The sequence below is a fragment of the Drosophila novamexicana genome, unplaced genomic scaffold, assembly GCF_003285875.2.
Source record: "Drosophila novamexicana strain 15010-1031.04,08,12 unplaced genomic scaffold, DnovRS2.1 tig00000193-arrow-pilon, whole genome shotgun sequence".
NCBI classification, from domain to species: Eukaryota; Metazoa; Arthropoda; class Insecta; order Diptera; family Drosophilidae; genus Drosophila; species Drosophila novamexicana.
Genome location: NW_020824787.1, coordinates 9874265 through 9897203, shown reverse-complemented (window position 1 = coordinate 9897203; position 22939 = coordinate 9874265). Strand labels below are relative to the sequence as shown.

Here is a 22939-nt window from a genome sequence, read left to right as displayed (position 1 = left end):
CATATTTGTAAAAATACACTTTTTTATTAATGATACAGTTTACAGATTTGTACGCATTTTCAGAGTCCCCTCTTAACTTAAACTAACAGCCTTTCAATTTCCTGCTGTATGGATGTAATCTGCGATTTGAGCTGACTGCCCTCGTTGGTGGTCACAGAGCACGCAACAATGGGCCTAGACACACCACAGGCACGTCCCAATGCCTGCTTGGAACGCACAAACACATACGGCACGTTCTTGTCCTCGCATAGCAGTGGCAAATGCATCAGAATCTCAATGGGCTCCGTATCGCCGGCAAGTACAACAATGTCGGCTAAACCACGATTGAGTGTCTTGGTGGCCTCGTTGGCTCCCTTGCGCAGTTGATTGTAGTTAAGTGCCTGCTGCAGCAAATTCATGATCTTGGCGGTCAACTGGGCATCGGCCAATGGGAATGCTTTCGGGTTCACTTCTTCGGTCTGTGGAAAATCGAAGCTTCCATGAGTAAAACATTTTAATGAATGCTCAAATACAATCATACCATTTTTTATTCGTTTTTGTTTTATGTATTTATAAAAATATTAATGCAACCTCTCGGCTTGTGTGCTTCACTGAGGGGCAGAGTAATGAATGAAACGTTTGAAGAAACACGTGCGTTGTTGGTATTTTTTGTTGCTTCCTAGCACTGAAAATATTCTACATACAGACTATGTGGCAACACTGCGTGATTTATTTATATATCGATAAATATCTTACCGAGCTTGTAAAACCGCCAAATACGAGCATTATATGTTTTAGGCCACGAAATATCAGTTTAATATTTTATTTAGTTGATCTTATAATTTACCTGGTTTTTTATTCAGTTTAGTGTTTGCAATGCTTAGATGTATTAAAACAGTCCATATTCTGTGAGCCAGAGTACTGGGTCAACATAAAATTAATGAGTGAACTAGTGCAGCTCAACCAGATGCCCCAGACGTTATATATACAAAGATCGGTGTTTAATTTGCACATTGTTGGTATCTTTTTGCCCCAATTATTTAGTTAATTACTCTTATGTATGTCGAAATGTGTCCAAAAGCAAACGATTCGACTACTGGCAGTTGAAGAAACCTTCTTGTTAAGAACCAAAAATCATTGGGTACATTTGCTCGGATAAAGGTAAAATATATAATCACTTCCTTAGTGACAGCTACCCATCCAAAATAGGTTTATCTAGGACAAGCTCCAGACTATCATGGATGGTGGCATAACTAGGCTAGTCAAGCAGCTATAGGAGCTAATTTACTAACACAAAACAGGCATTAAATGAGGTCCATTTCAAAACAAAAAACTTGGTTTATTGTATTTCTCTGTGTGGTTTCCAAATGAAATCACGATTCCAAACTGTTCGAACATGCTCGGGCTCGCCAGTGTTCATTTCGGTTCAAAAGAAAACACAAAATAAGTGGACCTTACGTTAAATACAAAAGGAATTCACTTTATTACCAATTCTTGTTGTGTACAATTTATTTAAAAGTTCCTGCAAAACAAAAACCAGATTTAATGATTTGATGCTATTGGTGAAATATATAGGAATAACTCACTTGGTAATGAGGCCATCCTTCTTGGCCAGACGCACAATGCAATCGTCGGACTCGCCCATGCGACGGATCTCACCGCAGATGGCATAGGTCTTGGTGCCATCGGTTTGGCGACCGGTCTCGGGATCCACAACAACAATGCTCAATTGCACGGAGGCGTGATCCTTAGCGTGGATGATTCTGTTCGATGCCGAGCTGCAAACAAACAATAATGGTTATCGAATTGTAAATTCAGCTGCTGCACTGACGGCCCGGGCGAGCCGCGAAACACGTGTTCAACACCTACCATTTGCGGGGCACGTACAAATCAACATTCTCACCGGCGTCGTTCTCCATTATGCTGTAATAAAAAATATAACATTTTATCAGTATTTTGTGTGCGTTTTCATATGCATAAACGTATTTTTACATACATTTTGTAATAATTTACAAATTAGCGAACCAACACTCGTCAATGGAGGCTAAAAAGAGAAAGAGTGAAGTTGGCTGCGCTATAGGGTTGCAACAAAATATCGATATATCTGTAAATGCTCTTCTGTGCAATAGAAACATAAACAATTTGTATATTAAAAAAAATTTATTTGAATTTGTTAAAATATAATTTAATATTCATCGATTTTCCTCATCTTTTAAATGTAATTTTATTATTTTCTTAACATCTGCTGTTCAGTTGCCTTCATTTAAATATTTTAATTTAATATTAACAAGTCGCAAGCAATTTCAACAGTGGTTTTATACATTAAACAATTTGTAAGAATTTAATCACGGCGCATTCTAATATGCGGACTGGATTTATATTTATTTTATTTAATAGTTTGCGATGTTTTGTCGCTTGTTGCGCTAAATGTATCGATGCTTCTTATCGAATATATCGATTGTTCGAAAACCGTTCATAAATATTTATTAGTCGTTTGGCAATGTGAAAGACTAGTGCTGCATTGCATCAATTTTGGCGCCGGAGCTTTCACGGCCTTAGCGCCCATTGCAAAGTCGGTAGCTGTTAACCCGTAGTCCTATATCCATAGAATATAATAGACGCAAATAGTTAAATTAGTGGTAAAAGTGTGTGCTCATAATAAATTGAATATAAGTGAACGCGCTCTGTGGTTACTTTGAATGTGAGTATTGATTTTGGACAGAGGCTGTGGCGTCGGCGTCCTTGATCCGGTGTCAGCGCCGATTTTCCGTCAATGGGACTTCCGCAGGACTTTTTTACTTGCGCCAACTGTGTGTGTATTTTTATGTGCATGTGTGTGTGGGTGTGTGAAGGTGTTTGACTGTGTGAGTTTGTTATTATTACGGATTAACGCGTCTGACTGGCTTGTATTTGCAGTTCATATTGTGCACTGGGCGAAAGTATTTTAATATACACATTATTGTACCGTTGTTTGTAGTAGTTGGATAATGCGGAAACTTTATAAAACATTTTTTTTATAATATTAACGCAGCTGGTGCATAAGAAAAATGTATTTTAGAATAAGCAACCGATAAGCGTCTTATTGCTGTTCAGCTAAATATTTGTTCCGTTAAATCGAAAAAAAAGGTTTAACAGTTTCTATTCAACACAACATAACACTCGATCAGCATTAACAGTAACATAACATGGCCTGTTAACATAATAAAGCGTGAGATCTTTGAATTGGCCAGATTTGCCGTTACTTCAATATCATATTTACCACAACTTAACTCCTAATTAATAATATACTAAATAAGAAGCCAGCTACACATATTATTATTCTGCTTAGCTTTATAAGGCTAAAACCAATTTTAGATTCGTGTATTCCACAGCGCAGCAGGTTCTGTTGTCCAACTATTTGGCTTGGCTTCTCAGTTGACTTTCAACTTTCAACGCGTTCGGTTGCCTCACGTTGGTTGCTCTGCCAAAAGCTTTGCGGCGTGGTTTTCTTTTATGTGCTCTCAGTACGTTGCAGTCGTAAATTTCTTGAACAGACTTCATAAAGCGCCGGCTGACAGCCTCTTGACCTTTGGCGCCTGTGTGTGATTTTTGCATATTGTAAAAACAGAAAATGTAAATTTATGCGCTGAAAATGAGATCATTTGTTGAGTGTTTTGTCTAACGTGAGCTGCTATTTTTAAACGATATACAAAATCCCACAACAACAGAAGCATATGCAATAAATAGTTGCTGCCCAGGCATTATTAACCAAAATGAAAGTGAAGCCAATTCAAGAAAAAAGACATTTTAATAACATTAAATGATTATGCATAAAATTGAATAGGTTTCATAAAAAGAAAAAACATATGTGGTGTGCCATTAGGCAATAAAATGTTTATATTGATTATATCGAAAATTGAATGATAATGGCCAAGTAAAACTAAAATTATTGCCATAGTTATTGATAGCGTAAAAAATTGTATTGCCATTAAGAGCTGGCAACACAAAACATTTATCATATTTAATACTTATCTCAAGTATTTGATCTAGAACCTTAGGTAAACCAAGGCAAGCTACGAATTACCTCTAGAAATAGATTAACGTATATAATTGTCGTATAGATAAACAAAACTAGTCCGGTAAATCACATTCTAAACTGGGGGAAATACAAGCTAGAGCGAAATGAGAAAGCATTGCTTTTAATTAATATCAAAACAAAACTAACAAAGCGTCTAGTAAAAAGTAATTAAACTGAGCCCACATTTGCCGTTAGAGCCTTCAAAATAATTCTCAAATGCCAGCAAATGAAAAGTAGACGAAAAATAAAAGAAAATATGTTTGAAAAAAATGTGATGTCAGCACCAAAATGCGTGCCTGCTGTGCCGCATGTTGTTGATGACGTCTAGAGTACATGTAGAAAAGTTTAAGTAAAGCACTTTCTAGGTCAAAAGTTGAAAGGGAACACAGCCAACGAGACGCTGATGATGCTCGTAAAAAACATCAAGAGAGAAAAAAAAAAAAAAAATACCAAAATGTGGTCTGCATGAAATGCAATAAATAAAGCTACGAGCAAAGTAAAAGTCTATTGCCTGGCCTTTTAGGCCCGTTGACCCCGCCCACCTGTCATTTGTCGGGGCGTATCGACATCAATTGGGAAAATTATAAAATTCAAAGGAAAATAACAATAATTGCTCGCAACATGCAAAATCAAATGGAATTGCATGACAGTAAAAAAAATAGATAATTGCAGAGCATTTAACTATCCTAAGGAAACCAAGAAACTAACTGATGTTCATTTAGTATGAATGTGTAATGTTATCAAACGTGTACAGTAGTCACTCGCATATTGAACACTTCGGCTCCAAGGACCTACAAGACTACTATAACTGCAGCTCGAATCTTGGGGCCTCGGGTCGTACTATATTGGAGTTTTCTTTAAATTAAAGCACATTTTTTATCGTTATAAGGCAAAGATAATCAAAGCAACAAAGCAACGTTTACAACCTAATCTTAGCCTGTTGTTATAAAAGCTCCTCTTTAATTTAAATCTTCTTCGAAGTGCATTAAACTTTGATTCTTACAAATTCACCAGCTACTCTTTGCACACTAGCTGGCTCTATGATTATGTAGGAGCCACTATAATTATATCCCTTTCTTTGAAACAATATTAAATTGCGCTCTTGTTTGCAATTGCATTGAAACTTTTTCTTTGCTTTGCTTTTAGTTTTTTGTTTTGCATTCTAATTGGTTAGTTGCTTGGGAAACCTGTCGACCCGACAAACAGCCAAACTCCTCGCTCGTAACTCCCAATGCCCCGACTTCTAATCCCAGCTGTCTATGCAACTTAATTCTGATATGCTCCGTGACTCGGTTTGCTTTTTATTTTGCAGCGCTTCGACTTGGGATACTTTGGAACTGGTCGGTGGGTCGGTCGGTTGGACAATTGGACGGACGTTTCGTTGGTTCCTCGATGATGATCTCTGTTATTGTTGCTGCTGTTGTTGTGATTTGATTGGTGCCACTTGCCCGTTGTTGTAGTTACTGTTACTATTGTTGTTGCTGCGCTATTACTGTTACTAGAAGTTGAAGTTGTTGGTGCTGTTTTCTGGTGCTCGACCTGGAGCTGAAGCTGGAGCTGGAGCCGGCTGAGTTACACTTTGTAAATCGGTCAATGGTAACGGGCCTGTAAGCAGGTGCAACTGCAACTGCCACCAAACCAAAAGAGAGAGAGAGAGTAAGAGAAGGAGCGGGAACGAGTGGAGACAGCACAGAGCTAAGCAATCAAAACATGTCACTAAAGGTGAGTTTGACCTATATAAAGTTGATTACCGGCAAGCTGCTTAGACATTACCCATTTGGGCAGCTTGTCTAGGGGAGAGTGCGGGGTGGGAAAAGATATAAGCATTACCTCTTGAACGCGCAGCGATAATATATTATTTAAACCAATAGAAGGTAAGCTTATTCGACTGGATTGAGATAAGAATTAAAGAGCACAAATATATAACAGATTATTAGCTTCTATAAACAAAAAAATCAGTCAAAAAACCCCTTCGCTTATAAATATAAGATATATAAATATATATATATATATATAAATATATATATATATAAATATATATATGTATATATATAAATATATTTTCCAAGCTTATAATTTGTAGATATTATTATGACACAGGCTAAGGCAGCTTCCTCTCATTGACCTCGTCTCAAAAAAAAAGATTTAGCATGTGAATTTTTTATATATTTTCTTAATATTTAAAATATTTTCTTAATATTTAAAATATTTTCTTAATATTTAAAATATTTTCTTAATATTTAACATATTTTCTGAAAAGACGTGAGTTAACTTCTATTTTCATCATATCTACACTGCGTTTATTTGATCTACTTGAGTGTAGCTGAACAAGATAAATTACTCACACTTTTTTTTAACTCGCGCGAAGACAAAGATCGCCGTCATGCATTAGCCAAGAATATACTATATATAGTAAATATTTGAGAACTTATTGTTAAGCTCTCTTCATAAAGTGTAAGAGAGCATGATGATTTACAGCAATGCCCATTTGTATGTCTGAGAAAAAGTACTGAAACTTGAATTTGATTTTAGGCGAATCGAAGTACTCGACAAACTAGGCAAATGAATGTCCCCCATTGCTTTAGAGTTAAGAGTCCTTATATTTGGCATTCTGACCTCTTCATGTCGATGTCATGACCTCTACTAAGCAAAACACATCCCTCCACAGCTTGCCCTATGCTTTTTTGAAGAGTATTGTGCAGTCGGTTAAGTCCGAATGCAACATTTCTACCTGTTGTTTTTCGCTCTTTGTCGTTTATACTTTGGCTTTTGGCATGATAATATCGCATTAGGCATGCTGATAGAGCGAGAGAATATATATTCCAAAGCAGCTCAAGTGGACACTTGACTATGGATGCGATTGCACAAATATCAAGTCGAAAGACGACTATTGTTAGCATTTGCACTTGCCACAAGAGTGTGTGGCACAAGCGTGTTGCAAGCGCCGTGTCTAGCGTTTGTCTGAAGGCTTACAAGTGCTTCTCACCTGATGCTGTGGCTCTTGCTGCGGCTGCCTGCTGACATTTCAGTTTGTCTATAAATATTATAATCATCATCATCATCATCAGCAGCAGCAGCCGCATCATCATTATTATGTCAGCATTTGCATTGTTGTTGCCACACTGTGGCAACTTGAGTGATGTCATGTTGGGGGGCTACTTCGTGTCGCTTTTGTTGTCTTTCAACAGGTGCGAGTAGCCCCTCACTTAATGCGCTTCATTAACTCACGAGTTGACAGTCTTCTCCCAGTTCCAGTGTCTATTTGAATAGTTCAAATATTTATTGTACGTTTATTTCCTCTGAAAACCGTTTGTACACAGATGACCCCATCACTCGGCGCAGTTGAGTGCTCTTTAACCCTCAAGTGTGCCTGCTGGTTGAACTAGGCACAGCTCTTTAAAAATTACGCAAAACTTAGCAGAGTAAGCTTTTTGTCATTTGAACTAGTACAAGAGCTTAGCTTGTCAAAATAATTTGTGAAAGTGAAAGAAGTGTTTTCTTTAACTATTCTACTCCAAATAAGAAAGACATTCAATCATTTATTTAAAAAATAAATATTTCAATTACTGTTGTGTCCATTTGCCTTAAATAAGTTTAAAGTTGATTTTCAAAATATTTTAATCTTATTAAACAAATATAAAATTTAAATAATTACAAACTCATAAAAGTTGAAACACAGGTGCTTAATTAAATATCTACAAATCCTTAATAACATTTAATTCTCTTTAAAGATATCAGAATTTTCTATAATAACAGCTTCTTTGATGATGTTTCCCATACTCTTCTAAGAACTATTTTTAAATTTATTTATTTTTCACATTTAAGTAATCATCTCTCTGGTCTCTGCCTCCCAATCACCTGACACCCTTGGCTTATGTATACAATGCGTCCAGCTAGGGGTTAACACTCATATATCGTCTGTTGTCAAAGCGTCCGCAAAGCATTGTAAAAATGCATCCACATCCGCTGTTCAAGTTTTTCAGTCCCAGCGCTTTTGTATTTTTTCTCCTTAGCTGCCCCTCTGGGCACTAATTGCTATAATTTGCCGTGTGGAGCGAGTAGAAACTAATTTCCTTCATTAATGTTACTTAAGATTGACGTCCGCGAGCACAACAAATGCTGTGTGTGTGGGTGTCGGATCTCTCCCCAAACTCGAACTCAAACTCCGGAGCTATTAGTCAAGTGGCGTCTCGCTTTTGACAGCTGCCAAAGTTTAACTTGTTAATTAATTTGTTTACATTACATTTTGTTCAACAACTTTTACAGAAGGAAACGCCCTCCGATGTGATGTTGCATCTGGCAGCGCTGCGCGGCGACGTTGTGGAGATGCGCCGTGTGCTCGATACCGGCAAAGTGCACGTGGACTGCAAGGATGAGGTGAGTGATATGCTCAAAGTTGTCTTTGTTATTAATAAAACTACTACGAACAATCAGCTGGTTGCAGCTGCTCACAGAACATTTTATAATTCAGGCAAGTTAAGAGGCATCCTACTTGAAAATTGAGAGGGAAGCTGATGGAGTTGAAATGTGGTACAGATATCAGTTAGGAATAAAGCTGAGACAGCCTTAAAGGCAGTTATAACTCGGCATCAAATTTCGATATGTTACTGAAATTATTTATAAATATGAGAAAGATTCCAAATTATCTTGCTAAAATTTGTGTAATACCTGTAATACTTGTAATGCCTTTAGAGGTGTGTGAGAGTTATAAGCCATTATGTGAGGGCTAATCACACAGAGTATAAATATAATAAAGCTAATGTTTTGTAATTTTAATAGCTCAACGGGATATAGTCGGATATAGATATAGTCGGAAAAGACTTCAATAGGTGCTTTGTTGATCTTAGAGGTATATGATAAGTATTTGTTCAAATTTGCTTTAGAGCCTTGGCAAATATACTCCTAAATAGGCATTATATATATATATATACATATATATATATTATAAGGTCTGATAAATTAAATATCTCCACGTGATAGTATACAGAAGAGATATACAGAAGAGACTTCAATAGGTGATTTCTTAAGAATTCAAAGCAAAGTCGAAAATCTCTTTGATTCAATAAGCAGTTTATAATTATATAATTGCTGTATCATTATCGTAAATGCTAAAATGATAGTGATAAAACATTGCCAGCTGGTTGAATTGTTTAATTGAGCGTCCAATGAATTCAACTGCAATTGCGATTAGTTTTCACCAGTCAAAGCGAAATTCAAAATGTTTCGTTTCTTTTTGTTATACCCTGTACTAATTGGAAGTGGGCTTAATGGTCTTGCCCCCAAGGCATGCAACAGGCAAAGGGCAGTATCTATTTAACTATAATGTACCATAATACTGATCAGGTGTTTTATCTTTTCTCCTTCTCATAGTTTCTTGAAAATCGCTAAATGTAATTTCAAGCCAAATATAAAGCCATAAGAATTTTAAATCAATTAAGCTAAAGACATGAAAATTCATTAATTAAATGAATTTGTGTACTGCCAGGGTATATCATAGTCGGACCCCTCGTAATTGCTATGTTTTGTTTCGTTTCGTGTTGATTTGCATGCGTGCAGCTGAGCGAGCGAAATCGGAGCGAAAATCAGAAATCTCTGACCAAACGGCAACTGCTGTGTGCTTGCCCCTTGGGGTGGCACAGTCACGTAGCTGCAACGGGGAATGTGGGGTGCCCTTGTGTGCTGCTTGAGGCCAAATCGAGAATATGGCCAACTGGCCAGGCTATGCATCGGTATTTGTGTCCAGCTCATGCAGCTGACTTTTGAGCGCGCTTCGCTGAGCCTCAAGTGAAATTTAATTTTAATTTAATTTCGTTTTTTTTTTTCTCTCGCTTTTCGACTTAACATATTTGCCAATTGGTGCGCAATTTTGTAAACAACGTGTTAACTTGTCTTTAAGCTGAAAATTCATTTGTATTTATTTATTAACTTCACAAATGTTGTAATATTTTGCGAATGACTTCATGCTTTAACGACTCAGCTTACTGTTTAAACAAGTTTATGTAATATCGGGCTATAAAGTCGCGTATTTATGATGTCATTTTTATAAACCATATCTCTACAATCTTTTATTATTGTCTTAATTGACAGTACAGGGTACGCTTAAAATATATTATTCAATAGTGGGTATTACCCAGTTTTGACAGGGTTTGCTTTTAAACAAATTTGGAGAGAAATCAATAATGCGATTCGCACAAACTTATCTACTTCTCATCTTGTTCTGATCGACTGGGTTTCTTTTGCTCTTTATAGGACGGCACCACGCCCCTGATACTGGCTGCAGCTGGTGGGCACATCCATTGCGTGTTGGAGCTGCTGGAGCAGGGCGCTGATCTGAACTCGCGCCGATCGACGGGCACCACGGCGCTGTTCTTTGCCGCCCAGGGCGGCCATTTGGATGTGGTGCGAATATTGCTGAAGGCGCGCGCCAAGGTCGACACGCCCTCCTTGGATGGCGGCACGCCCCTCTTTGTGGCCGCCCAAGGCGGGCATGTGAAGATTATCAGAGAGCTGTTGGACTGTGGGGCCGATGTGAATGCCTGCATGAAGGTGCGTTTATACACTTGCCAAACGGGCATCTGAGTGTTCATCTAGGGAAACAACAAAATTGCATACTCTCATGTTGCATCTTCGATAACCCGCACTATGCTCTCTTTCTACTTCATACGAATTGACTTTTAATATTTGATTCTTTTGCAGGATCGTGCCACGCCCGCTTTTATAGCGGCCCAAAATGGTCATCGAACGGTTTTGTCGTTGCTCATCCTGGCGCATGCATCGATGGACATTAAACGCATCGATGGAGCGACCCCACTCTGGATAGCCGCCCAAATGGGCCACGATCACATCTGCAAGGTGCTGTTGCAGAATGGCGCCAATGTGGACACGGTGCGCTGTGATGGTGCGACGCCACTCTTCAAGGCCGCCCACAAGGGTCACGCTTCAGTTGTCACGGTGCTGCTAAAATATCGCCCCAATTTGGGCCTGCTGCCCAATGGGGAAACGGCCCTGCATGCGGCCGCCATGTTTGGCCACATGACCGTCTGCAAGCAACTGGTGGCCGCTGGCAGCGATGTGCTGCTCAAGAACCAGGATGGTCTGACGGCCATGGAGCTGGCGCATCATGAGAACTATAGCTCCATTTGTGAGTATCTGCGAGAGCGGATGCGGTCGCTAATTGAACGCAATACATTGGCTCTGGCCAACATGCGATTGTCAACGTAAAGTCGACCCGAATGGAATATGACCAAATTGAATCCCTTCAAAGTACCTTTTCTGCACAATATGTTGGATTATTTATTCACTTATCTTATGATTAGAACTGTGAAACAGCAATTTTTAAGTGGCCACAGAGTTCAAGCTATGCGAGCAGAACTTCTCTGATTAGACGATCCTATAAGAAGTCAGAAACTATAATTTTTTTTGTTTTTTTTTTTTTCGCGTAAATAAGCTATTTTGTAAATTTCAAATGTTACCATGCAATAATACCCTGTACCCACTGTACGTAACGGGTGGAAGGTCCAGAAAGTATGCATATTTATGCTGTCTGTCTGTCTATAGAAACAACAATTTGTATATATAGTATAAACATGTTAAACATTTCGTTTTTAACAACTACGATTTTTTTGAATCGATTAACTGCAAGATTTTTGAGCATTTCTCTGAGAAAACAAAGTCTAGAGGCATCAAATTTGTTATTTAGTTTGTCACGCAGTACACTGGGATCAAGAATATTTTACTTTTTGTATCAATCCATCCCCCCAAATTGAGATGGTTTAGTCATAATTTTTTGTATATGCACACATTCAAATATCATGTTTAAACACTCCATTTGATTAAAATCGGACAATAATCACATAAGTCATAAAAGAATGTATTTGTTATAAAGTGGAGCTGATGATAGCAGAGCTGGGTACGGGGTATTTACTCGTCGGTCCCTCTCGACTTGACCCATCTTATATTTAACTGTAATCCTGACTGTCAGCAAAAGTAAACAATATGTTTAATCTTATGTTATTAGGACATTCCGTATATGCTGTCAGTTGTATGGAAAACGGAAATATTTAAATTTATGTGTAATTTTTCATATTGTACATACGTTTCGCAATAATTCTCAGCATAGCTTACCCTAGAGATCTTACGAAATCCATACGGTTAGGAGCTCTGTGACACAAGAAACTGTTTCATTTTGTTGTATAGTGCAATCAAATTAGAGGAGAAAAACAACCTAAAGATCCAAAATAAAAGTATATAAATAAAAGCCCATGCTGAGCAAAGGCTATATCACCGATATATAAATATATATATATATATTTAAATACCCGGATATTATATCATTATAATATATGTATTTACTTACAACCACTTGGAGCTTGTATTTGAATTTACGATTACGATTAACTTTAGCAAATAGCTCATACTTACCATATAAATATACATGCTATGAAAGCCTGTTAACATGGACCCCGTGTCGTCCTTTATTTATAAATAAATGTATATATACATCTATATATATTTATTTATTTATAAATATTTATCTATTTATGCATTCACGTAACCCTAAGCAATTGTTAACAAGTGCTTTATTTTTATTCGCCTTTTTGTCTTATCCTAATATACATATTTTGTCTTAATTAGCTATTAATTATAACAAATGTTTGTGTCGTTTTTCTTTATTGTTTTATGCTCGTGTACATTAAATGGTAAATTATCACACACTCATTTTGCCTCTAATATTTAAATTTTAACGGTGCTGTGCCAACGTTTAGCAATAACATTCTGTTAGATACCTAACGAAACTGTTAACTTGACGTGCTGTTAGGCTGGCTCTTCGTTAAGCTACTTCGTTGATGCAAGCAAATTCACACACCCACGCTTAGTACAGACACAACTATCGAAGGTGTAGGTCTGCGCGCGCTCTGTTTTACATATTCGCCAAGTGTTTTACAAGTATAAACAAATAATTTACATATAATATTATTTAATTACAAATTGTGCAATGCAATAGATAAGATAATAGTTACAGCAAACATTGTCTGCAAGGCAAACACATTTGAGCTGTTCGCGATGCACATGTGTTCCCAAACAGTTTTAGCTGCACTATGCGATCACCATAGTTTTGAGTGCATCGTGCAATTATGCGCAGTTATTGTCAGAGAGGTGAGAGGTTCGCTTTAAAAGTTGCTGAAAATGCGCAGCAAAAACCCAAGTTGTCTTTAATAGAAAAGGAAACTTAATTCAAATAAACAAAAACTAATTATAAATTTACAAAATTTGTGCGATACGGATTACAACTCCGTAATGCTAAGGAGTTGCTTGTTGTTGTGGGTAAATTTGATGAAACTGTCTGCCCAACATGTTGCCAATACCAAAGAGCTTCGAACGGCTGCAAACGGATTTCAGCGTTCAGTTCGTTTTTTCTCACTATAGCGCGCGGACGTGGAGACCGTTGTCGGCTCTCGTGTTATTTTTTCCCATTTCGTGTGAGTGTGTATGTGCGAGTGAGCGAGCGCGTCGTGCGTGCATGAATGTGTATGTGTAGGTGTAGTCGCGTGTCGTTGAATTTTTTAAAAGCAACAGCAACAACAATAGCAGCCAAAACGGTAGCGGCAGCTCCAAAAGCAAAGAAGCAGAAGCAGCAACATAATCAAAAAACATAAAAACAAACAACAAAAAATAACAAAAAAAAAAATGTTGTGAAACGGAACATTTTGGTGGCAAGTGTTCTTAGTGTGGCAGGCGGGCGGCGAAAATGCTTTAAACAATAAAACAGGTTTGCACTGTGGTATGCGAGCGCAAGAACAACACCAAGGAAAGAGACACAGTGATAGAGCGCTCTCAGAGAGAACTTTTGCGAAAATGTACTGCATTTGTTGACTGACTATTACGAGAGGGGAGGGTATACCCTGCAAAATATGTTTGCTATTTACTGTGGGCATCCTTTGGCAAGGTCTTTTACAGTACACGCATTTTGCAGCTTTCGTCACACTGTGCTCTGCTGCGAACCTGTTTTCATTGCGTTTGTTTTACATATTTCGATTTGCTGCAATCAATCGGAAAAACCGTTGGCCCAGAAGACCGTTACTTCTGGGTTGCCAAGCTAAATAGAAATTCCAGGCAGTCGCCCCATCCCCCACCTCTTTGTTGTAACAGCACAAAACAGCTGAGCTTTTGCAGTCGGGCCCCTAGCAACAGCGCGTGCGGTCGCAGCAGAAGCTTCTCAGCTGTGCAGGCGCAGCGCAGGCGCCAACACACACATAAGCATGCATAGGCTGTTACTTAGAATTTGGGCAGTAATTGCATTGCTGCCATCTCGCTCGTGCGCACATATGTATATGTGCAGTAGCACATGCCGGAAAACAATTTTTTTCTTCTTTTTGCAGTCGCTGCTGCTGCCGTCGTCTCTGCCGCTGCCACTGTTACTTGTGAAGCTTTACATAAGTTGACATTTTGCCGATGCTTTCAGAGCCCGGCTGCAGGTCCTTTGCACAAGTTCTAGCGACGCACTGTGCTATCAGCTGCTGCCCCGCTTAGTTAGCTGCCGACGTCACTTTCAACCAGACGTTGACGTTTTTGCAACTTGTTTCGCGTTTTTTCGCTGCGTTTGCGTTTTGTTTGAAACCGGCTCTCAAAAGGTTCGCTAGCGTCTCTGTTGCTGCTGCTGCTGTTATTCAGCTGTTTCGCAGTTACAACAAATCATAAATATAATAAATACAAATAAAATACAAACACCAAATCGAGCAGAAGACGCAGCAGCAACAGAAACGGCAGTAACAACAGGCGAAAGTTCTCGTCGGCGTCATACCCTGTTCCCAGTCTAAAAACTAACTAAAAAATAGGTGGACGATTGTGTTAGTGTTACTTTAACTGTGATTGCCAAGATTATGGTGTTAGTGGCTTTTTAGCTGTAACTGTAGGTAGTACAGTGAAGGCTTGCAAACTAGAAACCGTCGATATTAAAAGTGATTTTAAGTATTAGAGTTTCTGAAGGTTGCAGTGTGCCACACCAAAGAACCAAAAGATAAATGAATATACATATATATGATATGAACAATTCTAGTTAGCGAGCGTCCACTGTAGTGAGTTTCAAACTGTAAAACTGGAGCATAACGATTTTTGCAGTTGAGAAAAATCACTTTAAATTTGTTCAAATAAGTTTTGGGTATTCAGCTGCAATTGGACATGGCCGAACACCGATCCACCCGTTTTTCGTAAACAGTGTATAACCAGAGTACAACCTAGAGCCAAGTGGTTTAACTGCTTTTTTACATTACACTTTAATTTGTTTCTTGTTTTTTCTATTTTATTTCATTTCTCAACTATTTGCTGTTCGGCTGTTTTTTTCCTCTTGTTAGTGCGTGGGGCCTTTCGAAAAGCTTTAAGAAAACTTGATTTATAGCGAACCCGCAGCCGAACCCGCGACCAAATACAGCTTAGCCCCCCCAAAAAAAAAGTGCTAGTAAATCAATAAAAAAAAAACAATGCAGCTAAAGTGATAAAATAAAACCCGTTATCTTGAATCGTAAAAAAAAAACAGCAAAATAGCAAAGATGTGAATTTGGACAAATTGTAGACTTAAAGCCTCAGCTGCTTCATAAGTACAAAATGGCCGCCAGGATGCCCAACAACAACAACAGCAAGAACATCTTTTAGCAGCAGCCACACACACACACACACACAGACATCCAGACACCCACACAAATGCACAAACACACACAACACGGGCAAAGCCGGAATTCATTTAAAGGTGAGTCGTAAAATTTAAGTACAACAACATTCATGCGATTTTCCAGTGCCAGTGTTGGTCAACAGCTTTAAAACGCACTTAATTATGGCTAAGATTTCTTTTCGCAAACTATGAATACCCTATATTACTGGCATTTAAACAAAAACCGACAGGCTTTGAAAGTTTTATAGTCTTCGAATATTCTTTTAGTAGAGTATTGAGAAATCTCAAGTAAGCAACAGCTGCATTGGGCAAAAATTCATAGGGTATATTTTTATTTTTATTTTTCCACATGTTCCTTAGCAGAAACACAAACTATCTAACGAACTTACTCTATTGCAATTTATTAATTATTTTGTTAATTTGGTGCCTCCAATTATTTTATAACTAGTTTCTAGTTGAATTTTTGTTTTATACAGCTCAGTTTCGTATTTTTTCCTATTGTCATGCTGTGAATCGCATGATGAATGACTTTGGCGTCTTTAATCAATCTCTCACTCGTTGCCAAGGCAGGGCTGAAACTTTAGAAGCTTGGCTGTTCGCATTATTTACCCTGTAGGCATAGAAAAAACAGGGTATATTGGGTTGTGGCAAATGTAGTAGTTCGAAAGTGGAATCTTCAACTACAACATTTTTCACCTTCTCAGATTTGTATACCAAAAACTTTCTTAATGCTCTACAAATTGTGTACCGATCGGATATCAAGCACCGATGTTATTTTAGAATATTTTATTATCATGTTGAGCTAAGGGAAGAAAGGAGCACAGCGCAGTTGCATTGCTGGACACAGAGTATTCTCCAGTCGAACACACGCGACCACAGCATACTTGTTTTTCTTTAGCATCGCAAAACTTTAACAATTGAGCGTTGTGCAGTTTTTGTTATTTTTTTTATCGGTTTACTTTTTTTTGTGTATTTTTTGCGCGAATTTTTACGACTATTCGGCTGGGGTTCAACTGCGAAGTGAGGGCAAATTGTGACCAACAGCGACCGCGGGCCCATTCAAAATCCCGTCAAACCAGTCGCAGCCATTTGGTTTTTTCCTAGTCCAGGCGGACGGGCGGGCAGGCGGCTGGCTATCTCGGGCTATCGGACTGGCCAACTGGCTGACTGACTGGCCGACTGGGCCGTTGATGACTTTTTACATAGCCAAAGAAGCGACGACCCAAACCAAGACCCAGACTCAGACCCTAAACCAAAACCAAACAAGTAAGCTTGCTCTAGTCGAGAGTGCTCGACTAGGAGATGCCCTGTACCCAGCAGTGCGCTGTAAAACGAACTTTCTTCTATACATACAGAATTTTACGTCCTTAACAACTTTTGTGAAATGTTTAAAGTCTTAAGATCACATTCAAATATGTGCGTATACCAAAAATTAAGATCTTTCCTCTTAAAATGCTTCTGTTTTGTGGAGAGGGATGGAAGTTCATGATTTTCCTATTATTCCTTAACTTTCTTAACTAACATACTAAGATTGTCCAGTTTTGATAGTTTCAAAGATAAATTTAATCAAAAGGTTAAACTTTTAAGTATATATTTGTTATTATATATATACTACTTATACAGATACATAACTATTTGTAAAAATATATCTATTAAGTGTATATACTTTGAAGGAAAAGCTCCTCTTTTGTGTGCAACATACACTTGCCTATAACCATCATACCCCGTTTTTATTAGTAATTTTCAATGGGTGCAGGGTATAAAAAAGATACGAGCGCCGCACGTATCTAAACTTGTTTCAAACGTGTTACATTTAAGAACGTTCGCCGCAAGCGGCAAGTGGCAATAATCCTTTCAAACTGACAGAGCTGCCATGTCGCAGCAGTTGAAAAGAGGAGGAATAAGAAGAAGCAGAAGCAACAGCGCAGCAGCAGTAGAAGGGCTGCCAAGTGGGTGTGGCACATTGACTGAGTTTCAGTTTAGTTCGCACAGCATATGTGCAAAATTTTTAACGGAGGCTGTTTCAAAAGTTAATGGAAACAACATGGAAATGAACAGCAAGTACATATGAAAATGAAACAGGAAACAGGAAAGAGGAAAGACACATGAAAATGAAGCAGAGAGAAACTCTGCAGCTTTTTTCAACTCAATAAAAGAATATTTAAAAAAAAAGGATTACATTTACCTATGCTGTTTCTTGGATTGAATTGAAAGATTAGTTTTTGGTGCAAATATTTTCATGTTTCTTTCCACTCGTTCCACTCAACTCACGTTCCCCATCAAATGCATCTAAGTAATTAAGTTTATAAAGTGTGAAAAGCCTGAATAAAAGTTTTTTTTTTTATAAAACTAAGTTAATTTCGAGTTAAACTAATTGGGCTGCCCTCTGCCGTGTGTCTATCCTGTCCATATGTTGTCTGTCACTGTCTGGTTCGAGTTCGCAGACATTTTGATTGCCTGTTGTCTGTTTTTATTTTTTGTTATCATTTATTTTTTATAGCGCCGCCATGTTGTTCCTTCTGCCTCCTCTGTGTGTGTCTATACTAACTATAGTTAAGCCCGCACGATATGGTACAAGATTTTATACTATTTTTTTTTTTGCGTTTTAGCAATTGCAAACAAAAAATGCAAAAAGTGAAATTGATATTTTCGCACAAATTGCCGTTAACAAGGTGGGAACCTAGCAACAACATTTTCGCTTGTCAAATTTTATTTCTGCGCCCCCTACAAATATCCCCTACTCTACGCTCAAAATGGACGTCACAAAAAACGACACAGCCAGGTGAACGGGAAATTGTTTACCGTGGTTCCAAAATGATGTAATTTCGCGTGCTCGTGCAATTCAATTTCCTGCCAGCGGAAACGCGCGTCGCTCTGTGCTCACCCATCGAAAGCCAAAAAACATCAGCACTACCTCCACCCAACCCACCCCTCCCCACCCTACTCACAAAAAAAAAATAAAAAATGAAAACCCTCAAGCACACAACTTGAAAGCACTGTCCAAATTGTTTGGCAGCTCCTCTTCTTTGCGCTCCAACTTTAATTGTACCCGCACAGCGCCAAAAAAGAATCGAGAAAATAAAAAAAAAATAAGATGAAAATAATAATAAATAAATAAGAATTCAATTTTGTAAAATTTGATATCTAAACAGCTTATCCGTTTGCCCCCATTGCCATTCAGTTGGTGGAGCACTCAATCAAATATATCACATATCATTTGTGAGCAGCTAAAGTGAACTAACAGTTGTTTAACTGTAACATGAGGTTTACCAGTTAGATAAAGTTCATGTTAAATGGCAAAGCTTAAAGAAATTGACAATAAAATATTTACTTTACCAGCTTTATTTCTAGTTAATATGAAAGAAGTACAAAAACCAGAATCTCGAGTCGGTTGGACTCTAAGATCTTGTGTGAGTGAGTTTCTTAGAGGTCTTTATTATCTGATTTTTTCACAATAAATTTAATGTAGTATAAAAAGTCAAGGTAGACATATTTTCCAAACTCCTTTGACACTTATGTTTAATATTACCTAAATGGTAATATTATTTTTATGAAAACTCAGAAATTATAGATCTATTTAAATTACTCCGAATTCTGACTTAACTTAATACATACAACATTTCCAGAAGGTTTTCAGCCTTCAAAAGCAACTCACACAAAAATTGTATAGTGTATATGTTGTGCGGTATTTGAATTACTTACATGCAATGTGTGGAGTGTTGAATTTTCAAAATTGTTGGCATATTTCGCATAAATAAATTACATTCAAAGCCGATGCCCGGTCAGGCTCTGCCAGCTCCAAGCTCCCAGCTCAGCTCAGCTCTGGGTGCCCGGGCAGCCTATATTAACAATAATTCCTTTGTGCTGGCATCTTGCCAAAAAGTTTTTGTATTTTGTGCCCGCACAGCAGGCGACGAACGTTTTGTGGCCAATTTCGGCTGCAAACGGGTAGCTGTGGCATGTGCCGGCGCTGTGGCATGGTCGACGTTTTGTGACCCATTGTCAGTTGAAGTTAAATGCGACGCCTGACACAAAAAATGAAAATAAACTATAAAAAATGCTTTCTGGCAAAGGACAACGCACAACTTACGATGGGCAATGGACAATGAACACCACAAAGTCCGGAGTTCCAAACGTGACGTTTGTCAACCATTTAAAATGCTAGAGTATTCGAAATGTCCGGCAAACTGAGACCCCAAAGCCGACTCTGAACAGTTTTTGTCAACTTTATATGCGGAAAATGACTATGGCATTTCACTTTATTAAACAACTATTTTATGGTAACCTCGGGTCAACTGCTTTCTTCTTTAAAGGAAGTTAAAATAAAATATTGGGCATCTGTTCTCGCCTTGCAAATATTATTTTGCCAAACCTGTCACCCCAACTCATCAGTTTCGGCGTTATCTTTTAGCGGCTCATAAAACTTATATACTGAGTGGGCACTAAGAGAGAATTCGATATTTATCGATAATTGTCAATCGATAGTTTGGGGTTTCTAGATTTTGGCATTTATCGATAACCGTTTTAACAGCAGTGATACATCATGTGTTTATTTCAGCTTATCAAACATAAAATAACTTTCATTCTAGAAAATGTTTTGATTTTTATTTTTTATACATATAAACATTTATACACTTGTAAATTTATCAATTGCTTGAATACTCCTAATATGCCAATCAATGTTAAAAATTTAACAATTGCAATTACTTCTACAGCGACTGGTTTTGATTTTTTTCGTTTTTTTATTATTTTGTTTTGTGTATTTGGGAAACGATTTGAGCCTGCAGAGGGCAACTCAAGCCACAAATTTGAACACTTCACGCCCATAATAGAATCTCCGATGGATTAGACAAAATGCTGCCGCTGACTGTTGTAGATATAATAGTAGCCACCATTGAAACGCAGTGTGACCATATCGCTGGTCGTGGCCGGCGTGTTCTCCATCCCTTCCAATGGCACACGGAGCTGCGTTTGCGTCAGATTGATGGTGCGATAGAAGAAGGCGGTCAGAAAACTGGCGCTAATCACAAATGCTATAAAAAAGCCAAGGCAAAATACACAATCCTTGTTCACCTGCAGGCACAGGCAAAAAGCACCAGCAAAATCGCCCAATGTCTGGCCAATTCTGCCCAGCAGAGTGCGCGGCCTCGCAGGCGCCGCAAAAGCCGACGAACTATTTGTGCTAATTGTAATCGTATGATATCTGCGCTCGCACGGTGGCATTATATCCACCTGCTGATTAAGTTGTTGCTGCTGCTGCTGATGTTGTGGTTGCTGTGGTTGCTGCTGGCTGCTTCTAATGTGGCTCTTGGGTCTAAACGTGCTGGTCACATCCAACCGCAAGCTATTAACCGGCAGCGTCTGCGTGGCAAGCTCACAATGTTGCGTGACCTGCAGCTCTGTGTTGCCATCTAGCTGCACCGTGGAACGCTGTCCACTGTTGGCGGACTGTACATGCTCCTCGATGGCCTCCAGATTCCGGGTGTAGCGATCGAGCAGTCGCAATATGCGCTGCAGTCGCGCATCATTGTAGCGCAGCGCATCTGAGGTTGATGGTGAGGGTGTGGCTGCTGTCTGTTCCTGCATTAGGGTCGCCTCATCTGCATCCTTTTCGGGCTCGCTGCGCGGCAACATGATCTCAATCATGTCTTTAACCAGGGCCTTGGCCTCGTCCAGCTGCTGGCGCTGCTGCAATGTGCCCTGCCAGCTGGTGCCGGGCAGCTCAAAGCTAACATGCTTGGGCTCTGCCTCCGCCACCATCTCCATTGCCACTTCCACATGCAGCTGCGGGTTATCCGTTTCGGTTTCGCCCACCAGGCCGTCTGGCAGCTGCAGCATTTTTGGTTGCTCATCGGACGGCGTTTTCTTGTCATCATCCATTGCTAAATTTGGGTTTTGTATTTTCCAGAGCTCAAATGAAATTCATTTTCATATATTGTAGTGTTCGTCGTGTGTTGACATTTCAGATGTATATTTCATGTTTTTAATATGTTTATTTTACTTTAATTCAAACTTTTGTGGAAAATTCGAAATTTTATTGCTTCATGGCCTTCAGAGCGATACAAGCTGCCATAGTCATAGACACCCTAATAGCCGACTTAGTTCAGGAGGTTATCGAACGGTGTCTATCGACGAAGGAACCTAATCCCTTCAAACTCGGTCCATGCCAAAGGCTGTTCGATATATTGGGAATAATTCCATACGGCCAGCAAGATGACGATATTCTTGCCGTTGACGATGTTGAGCTGGACAAGATGATGGCTCTCAAGGAGATCGATGCGCCACCTGCGATTCATCCTCCATGCGGCAACAAGACAAATGAAAAAATACAGAAATGGCACAGTTGGCTAGTTCAGGCCTTGGCTGCGGGTAACATTTCATTTCCCACAGATAAGTAGAGATTAAACAGGCAGCTAGTTTTAGAAAGGCAATCCGTTCTTTGGAAAGAAGAAACTTATTAAAAGTTCCTCCTTAGGATTGTTAAATTTCAATTGATTCTTCGAGATCTACAGAATAGAATGTTTTGGAAATGATAACATCAACTCACTCTGAGCTCTACGCTCCATATAAATGCTGAAAAGTATTTAAGTCCTTAAAAAACCATCAGATCTTAACAATATAAAGAGAGAGATCTTCATATTTAACCTAAAGCCAGATCTTAACGTAATATCCTTTAAACGCTGATCCTTTTATGCACATAGCTTTACAAAGATCTTGTATCTTTTCCATTCTAATAAACAGGTAGATTGTCTTTTTAAAATCTCTGATCTTGTTAATCAAGATGACTTTCCAAATGAAAACGATCGCAGTTTTTGAAAAAGATTTGAGGGGCTTTAACCTTTATTCATAATTTAATAGAATTCCTCTCAATGCTCGCCTCTATTCCGCAGATAGCTCTGAAGATGAATTGGAAATTTATCATAAATCAAGACAGACAATCAAACAGTTTAGTAATAGCGCCTGTCAAACGGAACAACTGCGTATCCGGAAGCGTAATCCGTGCGTTAAAACGCCCGGAGATCGGGCTCTACGGGGCACGGCGCCCTGTGAGCTAGAGCGACAGACGATCTTCATTGATGCGATGTCAGTGCCGACGCCCAGTTTACACAGCCGCCCCCCGTTGGCCGATCGTTTCTGCTATATGTTGACCGATTTTGCCTCGGCCCTGTACTGTAGTCTTGCCATTATGTGTTGTTGTACCCCAAGTATGTTTCGATAAATAGGGTTTATTCATTTTT

General features: G+C 38.8%; 5 protein-coding genes across 9 annotated transcripts; 2 read left to right on the top strand and 3 right to left on the bottom strand.

Moving 5' to 3' along the window:
• LOC115758540 (NHP2-like protein 1 homolog) lies at positions 1 to 612 on the bottom strand. The gene is made up of 2 exons (XM_030699234.1): positions 521 to 612; positions 1 to 458 (listed from the first exon to the last, which is right to left on the bottom strand). Exons 1-2 carry the CDS (start codon positions 521 to 523, stop codon positions 78 to 80), a joined length of 384 nt encoding a protein of 127 aa, XP_030555094.1. The 5' UTR covers positions 524 to 612; the 3' UTR covers positions 1 to 77.
• An 821-nt stretch (positions 613 to 1433) lies between these two features.
• LOC115758449 (40S ribosomal protein S21) lies at positions 1434 to 2018 on the bottom strand. The gene is made up of 4 exons (XM_030699118.1): positions 1976 to 2018; positions 1849 to 1902; positions 1566 to 1757; positions 1434 to 1501 (listed from the first exon to the last, which is right to left on the bottom strand). The coding sequence occupies exons 2-4, from the start codon at positions 1896 to 1898 to the stop codon at positions 1492 to 1494; spliced, it is 252 nt and encodes an 83-aa protein (XP_030554978.1). The 5' UTR covers positions 1899 to 1902; positions 1976 to 2018; the 3' UTR covers positions 1434 to 1491.
• Positions 2019 to 2404: 386 nt separating this feature from the next.
• LOC115758448 (ankyrin repeat domain-containing protein 29) lies at positions 2405 to 11623 on the top strand. Of its 4 annotated transcripts, none has more exons than XM_030699115.1 (5): positions 2405 to 2680; positions 5349 to 5758; positions 8303 to 8413; positions 10286 to 10582; positions 10733 to 11623. In XM_030699115.1, the coding sequence occupies exons 2-5, from the start codon at positions 5747 to 5749 to the stop codon at positions 11255 to 11257; spliced, it is 945 nt and encodes a 314-aa protein (XP_030554975.1). In that variant the 5' UTR covers positions 2405 to 2680; positions 5349 to 5746; the 3' UTR covers positions 11258 to 11623. The 4 variants fall into 4 exon arrangements, with proteins under 4 accessions (XP_030554975.1, XP_030554973.1, XP_030554977.1 ...); XM_030699113.1 differs by lacking the exon at positions 2405 to 2680 and adding an exon at positions 3392 to 3482; XM_030699117.1 differs by lacking the exon at positions 2405 to 2680 and adding an exon at positions 3535 to 3591.
• Positions 11624 to 20326: 8703 nt separating this feature from the next.
• Positions 20327 to 21663, bottom strand: LOC115758769. The gene has a single exon (XM_030699533.1). The coding sequence runs from the start codon at positions 21579 to 21581 to the stop codon at positions 20547 to 20549; it is 1035 nt and encodes a 344-aa protein (XP_030555393.1). The 5' UTR covers positions 21582 to 21663; the 3' UTR covers positions 20327 to 20546.
• A 60-nt stretch (positions 21664 to 21723) lies between these two features.
• Positions 21724 to 22937, top strand: LOC115758771. Of its 2 annotated transcripts, none has more exons than XM_030699535.1 (2): positions 21724 to 22070; positions 22592 to 22937. In XM_030699535.1, the coding sequence occupies exons 1-2, from the start codon at positions 21746 to 21748 to the stop codon at positions 22918 to 22920; spliced, it is 654 nt and encodes a 217-aa protein (XP_030555395.1). In that variant the 5' UTR covers positions 21724 to 21745; the 3' UTR covers positions 22921 to 22937. The 2 variants fall into 2 exon arrangements, with proteins under 2 accessions (XP_030555395.1, XP_030555397.1); XM_030699537.1 differs by having other exon boundaries at positions 22596 to 22835.
• Positions 22938 to 22939: the final 2 nt, after the last annotated feature.

Bases quoted from the DNA above. Each gene is read 5' to 3' on its own strand.
- LOC115758448 (XM_030699115.1), top strand. The intron at 8,414-10,285 runs GTGAGTGATATG...TGCTCTTTATAG, and splicing joins ACGTGGACTGCAAGGATGAG to GACGGCACCACGCCCCTGAT. The intron at 10,583-10,732 runs GTGCGTTTATAC...ATTCTTTTGCAG, and splicing joins ATGTGAATGCCTGCATGAAG to GATCGTGCCACGCCCGCTTT.
- LOC115758771 (XM_030699535.1), top strand. From the start codon at position 21,746: ATGGCCTTCAGAGCGATACAAGCTGCCATAGTCATAGACACCCTAATA. The intron at 22,071-22,591 runs GTAACATTTCAT...TCTATTCCGCAG, and splicing joins AGTTCAGGCCTTGGCTGCGG to ATAGCTCTGAAGATGAATTG.
- LOC115758449 (XM_030699118.1), bottom strand. From the start codon at position 1,898: ATGGAGAACGACGCCGGTGAGAATGTTGATTTGTACGTGCCCCGCAAA. The intron at 1,758-1,848 runs GTAGGTGTTGAA...GTTTGTTTGCAG, and splicing joins TTGTACGTGCCCCGCAAATG to CTCGGCATCGAACAGAATCA.
- LOC115758769 (XM_030699533.1), bottom strand. From the start codon at position 21,581: ATGGATGATGACAAGAAAACGCCGTCCGATGAGCAACCAAAAATGCTG.